Source organism: Gavialis gangeticus, unplaced genomic scaffold, assembly GCF_001723915.1.
Source record: "Gavialis gangeticus isolate Ggan-Ray unplaced genomic scaffold, GavGan_comp1, whole genome shotgun sequence".
NCBI lineage: Eukaryota > Metazoa > Chordata > Crocodylia > Gavialidae > Gavialis > Gavialis gangeticus.
This window is the reverse complement of record NW_017729022.1, coordinates 64,814,015-64,820,567: the sequence shown is the minus strand read 5'-3', so window position 1 is coordinate 64,820,567 and position 6,553 is coordinate 64,814,015. Positions and strand designations below refer to the sequence as shown.

General features: G+C 48.3%; 1 protein-coding gene across 1 annotated transcript in view; it reads right to left on the bottom strand.

Moving 5' to 3' along the window:
* Nucleotides 1–6,553, bottom strand: part of MYH9 (myosin heavy chain 9) — a 113,072-nt gene that overhangs the window by 1,473 nt on the left and 105,046 nt on the right. The window contains exons 34-42 of the mRNA XM_019515299.1: nt 5,954–6,166; nt 5,461–5,622; nt 5,003–5,131; nt 4,568–4,656; nt 4,260–4,383; nt 1,763–1,971; nt 1,160–1,268; nt 382–554; nt 1–170 (exon numbers count right to left, since the gene is read on the bottom strand). Coding sequence (XP_019370844.1) covers nt 53–170; nt 382–554; nt 1,160–1,268; nt 1,763–1,971; nt 4,260–4,383; nt 4,568–4,656; nt 5,003–5,131; nt 5,461–5,622; nt 5,954–6,166 — 1,326 coding nt within the window. The 3' untranslated portion in view covers nt 1–52. The remainder of the gene's footprint in view (nt 171–381; nt 555–1,159; nt 1,269–1,762; nt 1,972–4,259; nt 4,384–4,567; nt 4,657–5,002; nt 5,132–5,460; nt 5,623–5,953; nt 6,167–6,553) is intronic.

Sequence of the window (6,553 nt, the reverse complement as noted above, 5' to 3'; positions counted from 1 at the left end):
GGTGGGGGGGGGGGTCACTCCATCATGTGTAACCTGGGTCAAAGGAGAAGACTTATTCAGTAGCTTTGGCATCACCAGCATCTGCCTTGCCGTCCACTTCCTCATCGGAGCATTCTCCTGTACCCTTCCTGCCCATCCGACGTGGCACAACAAAGGGCAGGTCCCCGCGCCTAGGAAGGGAGGAGCAACATGTCAAGGGAACAGAATGTGTTTAATCCATCAGACAGCACAAGCACTACAGAAAAACAGCTTTCAGGAAAGCCTTTAGCCCCACTTCTTACTGGATGTGCTTCCAAGCACTGAGGGCTCTGCCTGCAGCTCAAACAAAACACAAACTGGGCTGGAATTGGGAGCAGAGTCCTGGGAGAGGACTGCCCTTACCTGAGTTTGCTTTTGAGGGAGCTGACCTCTCTGTTCATTGCATCAGCCGTTTCAGTGACATCTTCCAGCTCACGCTGCAGCTTCCTGCGGGCTGCATTGGCTCGCTGAGCCTCTTCCTCTGCTTCCTCAAGCTGGCGCTTCACCTGCTTCAAGCGTACGTGGGACTTATCTACCTGCAGAAGAGGAGCAAAGAGAAACACTTTCAAAAAGCCCATTCCCTTCTTCCCCTGTTGGAGCTCTAGCAATTCTACCAGCAGGAAGCCAAGTCCCTAATGGGGTGGTCTGCCGCCTCCCCAGGGATAGTTGCTTAGACCTATTTTAATATTAAGCCTTTCCTGTTGCTGCTCCGTGTTCACCAGTTCTAGTGCAGAAATATCAGATGAGAGAACGAGAAGTTCAGGCCTGAGCTCCTTCAGGAGGCCAGCACCCTGTGTCACATGCCTACATTCTCTCACAGTACAAAGGAAGCCATCCAAAAATCTACCCTCCACAGTTATAAACCAGCAACAGAGAATTTGGATGATCGGAGGCCAGACTGAGCTCACTCTATTACAGAACATTTGTTCTCATTCATGCTGCACAAATTTGATGCGGAAGTTACTGAAGAAGAGAAACTGTTCTCAAAGCATCACCCTTTCAACTCTACCATTCTTTAACAGTCAGAGTGGATGGGAAAAAATGTCCATAGGAAAACTTTTGCCACCATGTTATAGACTGGGCTTTGGGCATCGTGGGAGATCTCTAGGCTCAAGACCGTAAGAAGGTTAACTGCACCTACCTGATCCTTGAACTGCTCAGCATTGCGTCTCTCATCCTCCACCTGCAGCAATATATCCTTCAGCTTCTTCTCGGTACGGCGCACCTGCTTGCTGGCAGCCTGGCGCTCCCTGTTCAGAGATAGTGTCAGCTAAGATAGGAGATTTACTGTGTCCCTCTGGGAATTATCCTGAGCACTGAGATCAAGCTCTTGGGTCAGAAACAAGCCATCACTAGTCACTGCACCTCAGGGGAATGAAAGGAGACAAGAGCTCCATTCCAAGTCCTCAGGGTAATGAAGACAGGAACTAGGCTTTTTCAGACATGCTCAACAGACACTGGCTAATCTCAGTGTGAGCCTTTACCTGGGTTTGGGGTGAGGAGCCATGGGGAGGTGGACAGGAATGGAAACAACGATGGACAGGAAGAATAAAGCTTCATAGATCAGGAGTGAGTGAAAAGGTGGAGACTGGTGGAGATCTTGCATCCACTCTCCTTCCACCCAGGATGGAGACCTCACTCCAGGGGGCTAGCATACAGGACTCAGGAGCCAACCTTGCTCTGTACTAGTACATCAGCATGGTTGGTATACTGTGGCATGGTGGGAGGTTCTGTTAGGACCTACTTGGTCTCCGAGTCCAGCTGCTCTTCCAACTGGGCTATCTTTGCTTCCAAAGCCGTGATGTTGGACTTGTATTTGGACTTCATAATGCCTTCCATTTCCTGCAGCTTGACCTTAAGTTCCTTGTTCTGGCGCTCCATCTGTTGGCGAGCATTCTCATTCTTCTGGGCATTGCTGCGCTCAGCATTCAAGTCAGCATTTATCTGGTCAACCTGGGAAGATCAGAGGTACTCAGCATACAAATGTCCAGACTAAAGTCCATTTCAGTGTGCCAGTGGCTTCAGAGGAGGACTGGTGGCATGAGCAGAGCAGCTCATGTTGTTCAAGTCAGGCATTACTAACATTCTCTCATAGGGCATAAGGCTCTGTGTAGCTAGGACAGATGACCTCTCATAAAAGTTTAGTTTTGGCTTGTTTAGGTTATCAAAGGAATTCCTGTGGCTGAATAACTGACTGTTAAGTTTACTAGGTTTCCTCTTGTGGAACTTATTAGTAGGGACCTACCAAATTCAAGGTGGCTGCCTGCCCATTTCGCAGGCAGAGCATGGCAGACCTCTCCCCCCACACCTATGATTGGCTGAGGGGCCCCAGTGGCCCTGCCCATCACTGCTGACTGGCTGTGAGGGCTGTCTGTCATGCAGCCTGCTCCTTCCTGCTTATTGGTGGAAAGGGTCAGGGCCACATGGCGGTAGCCCTTGCAGCCAATCAGTGGTGAGAGGCAGGGGCAAGTGGATAGCTCCTCCTCCCCCATTCCCCACTCCAATGGGCTGCTGCAAATCCCTGAGGAATGCTGGCTCCCTCTGGGGAGCCAACATTTTATTTTCATTAAGTTTTTTTTCCCCCATGGATTTTGTGGGCAATGCTACATTTTGCAATATCCACAAAATCATGATCTCAGTAGGTCTCTACTTGTTAGTAGGAGTGTGCAAAACAAGCTGTATTTGACTTGGATTTGGCCCAAATCAGGGACAGTGATTTGATTTGTTAAATCAGCGATTCAGACAGACACAGTTTTATATATTTTTTCTAGTACCTCGAGGTACTAGGCATGGATTGTGAATGCTGCAATGCTGGGGTGGATGGAGCATCCCACAGGAGTGGGGGCCCCTCCACATGCTCGGTGGCAAACCTGGAAGTGGATCAGAAGTGTACTTCCAGGTCTGCTGGGGAGCACACTGGGCCCCCGATTCCCCTCCAGCTCAGTGATCGACCATGGGGGGACCCTGGGTGTCCCCCCAGACCCGGGAGGCACCAGTCATTGAGCCCGGGGGGGGCGGGCATGGGGGAGTCCCCTGCACGCTCCCTGGCGTACCTGGAACTGCTTCTGGTCCACTTTCGGGTCTCCTGCTGAGCACACTGGGGAGCCCCCTGTGCTCCTGCGAGACGCTCCACCCGCCCCAGCATTCGTGAGCCACCTGCTATCTTGAGGTATGTAGAAAAAACATTTAAAGCTTGTGTCTATGTCTGACTCTCCGAACCGATTCGGAGCATTCCGATTAGATTTGGAGAGATTAAAGGGTCTCCTGATTCGATTCAGATTTGGAGGTTTGGCTACCAAATTGGGCCAAATCTCTGCTGAACTGAATCAGACTGAAGCTTTGCACAGCCCTACTTATTACCCTGTAGTTGAATATAGCTGGCATGTGTGCCATGGACATCTATAAGGCCCTGAAGCAGACCATTACTGGGTCACGAAGAATGTTCTTATGGAACACCCAGACAAGGAGCCAGATCCACACAACTAGTGGCAACCTTGCCTGTCTGCTCCCCAGTCGTGGCATGGACAGCTCAGCTTTCAAGGGAAGGAGAGCAGTAGCTAAAGTTATCTGTACCCCAGGATGCTGGCTGACAGTTAAGGCTGACTATATGGTGTAGTAGGGATTATACTGATGACCTTTGAGGAACATGATGTGGAGCTTATGCCACAAGCCCACTGAAGTAAAAAATCTATTTTGGTGATAGCCATGGCAAGCTACCAGTTTGGCTCACCACTTTTTCAATCAGGTAGATATTTTCCTAATCGTCAAGGGGCAGGCCATTAAATGTTCAGACTAGGTTTTGGTTTCATGTACTCAGTTTAGTTAAATACTTGGAGAATACATTTGGCAGAAGAATGAAAAGCAACTTTCTATATAATGCAACTGTTCTAAAAGGTGAGTCAGATTTTACAAATCGGGACTTTCAGTTACCCCTTAATTCACCAGAAATTAGGACATAGCACATTTTCTGCAGACTTTCCAGTGCCAGTTACTTTTCTTCTCTCATAGAAAGGAGGGTTTAATGATTGCAAAAAATCAGTATGAGTTCTCACTGAGCACTGATTAGCTTCTCCAATTTTTCTACAGCAATACATGGACACTGTATCCAACTCCTTGTTGTGTAAAGGACTTTGGGAAATATGTACCTGCTGAAAAGACAGCAGGTAATGGACCTTAAGGTCAGCCTGGGAGTTTATACACATTAGACGGTTCCTACTGGTGGGCAGACCTTGGGCAAGTACCTGGAGATTTGCTTTCTTGAGCCGGTCATTGACCATTTCAGTGTTGCTCTGCTCCTCCTCCAACTCCTCCTCCAGCTGAGCTATGCGGGCCTCCAGGCGTCGCTTCTCCTCCATGGCTAGAGCTCTGAGACACATATGATCAGAACTCAGTAAGTATTGGAGACATCAGTGCAATACATTCAATGGAAAAAGCTTACCAAGTATGCCCTTACAAAGCCGCTGTTGTCCTTCATGTGCCCAGAGGTTACAGGCACACACTTAACATACAGCATGGCTTCTCTTCCCAAATGAAGGGATTCCTTACTCACCCTTTGCCACTGCTATTGGCAATCTCATCAGCCAGCTCATCCCTTTCTTGCTGGGCTTGGCGCTTGGCACGTTCAGCAGCTGCAAGTTCCTAGAATGAAGAGAAGACTGTCAGTAATGCAGTGTAAAGCTACCCATCAACGCAGACCAAGGGAAGCAGTTAGTGGTATTGGGTGGAACTGTCTGGTTTCTGTTAGCTGGCAAGCTAGAGGACTTGTGTTTTCTACTTCAACATGGCTCCCTGGGTGCCAGTTACTCAACCTTGGCCTCTACTTGCCACAGGACAAGGAGGTGGGGGGGGAACTGAATCTCATACTCCTAATAATTGCTATGCTTAAGAGCAACAGATCAAGCTGGTGTCTACAGTCACACTGAAAGCCTAGGTTTTGGCCAAAAGGAAGCAAGTAGCCCCACTGCTTCAATGTAGGCTCTACTACCTCTTGCATTTGCATCATCTCGGCCTCCATACTCTTCATCTTCTTCTCATTCTCTTTGGCTTGTGCCAAAATCTCTTCTCTAGAGGTACGCGTGTCATCCATCTCCCGCATACAATCCTTCATTTGTGCCTGGAAAGACAAAAAAAGAGGCACAGAGTGAATCCTCATCCCTCCCACTACATTACAGTCCAAGCAGAGACCCACAGGAGTGGGTTCCTTAGAACTCCAGTAAGGGAGCAATTAAATGAACCGACAAGAGCATTAGTTACAAGAACAAATGAGCTACTGCTGAATCTTCCTGGTCAAAATGCTGTTCAGATTGAAGTTTGCACATATTAGGCTACATTTCTCAATTAGAACCAAGAACCCACATCAGAGCAACATGATTACCACCCTCCTTTTCTGAGGTAGTGCCAGGGTGCATAAAAAGGTGGCAGGAACAAGAGAAACAGTCTTACCTGCACTTTGCGAAGCTGTTTGATGGCTTCATCACGGTTCTTGTTGGCAGAGTCTATCTGGCCCTCCAGATCCTTCAGGTCCATCTCTAGCTTTTTCCTGGCAGCCACAGCTACGGAGCGCTGCTTCCTCTCATCTTCCAGCTCTACCTCCATTTCCCGCACCTATAAGAAGAAACAACACGTTGGCAGAAATTGAACAAAGTTTGTACAAGCACATGTGCATGGGCCACCTCCCAAAAGGACCAAATCATACAGGTACAATGCAAGAGGCTAATCCACGTTCTGGTGGGAGAGGGGAAGAGAGAGTTTTGATTGTACACAAGTATGGGAACAACAAAACACGGAAGCTGCTGTACCCGAAAGTGCCTTGTGGCATAAGCAATACCACTACAGTAACAACATGGCACCACCACAGTCCAGCTGTCCTAGAATAGGTGGAATAAAGCGCTTCTTATGCATACAACATTTCCAGTGTCCCTGAAACTGGTTTTACCTGTCTGATCAGCTGTTTCCTCTTCTCTTCATTCTGTTCATCACGGCCCTGAAGGTCACGCTCAAACTGTGCTTTCATGGCCTGCTGGTTCACTTCTAGCCGCAGCTTGGCATCTTCTGTGGCCTGCAGCTCATCCTCCAGCTCTTCCAGCTGAGTCTTCATCTCCTCCACCTGCTGTTCCAAGGCTCGCTTAGCCTTCTCCAGTTCATGAACCTGAAGCATAAGAATACATATTAGGTCTCCCAGCTAAAAGTCAACAACTTACCCCATCCTGAGGACAAAGAGGCAGCCAAATACACCTACCAGCTCAGTGAGGAAAAGATACAAGGACATAAGGACATGGTCCTTTCTACCTACCATCCTCATCTCTCTACACTGTGACAATAATGCCTCCCGTAAGAGCCCTTAACCATGTTAAAAGGAAGCTGCTTACATATTTGAGAGCCATTAATGCAAACCTTACCCTACACCACATTTGCCCACTAAGGTCATCTCCAACCAGGTGCTCTGGGAAGTTTTAAATGGGAAACATCTGGCCAATGATGCCCGAGATGCTCTTGTTTCTTTGCGAAGACATAAAAAAAAAAAAAAAAAAAAAAA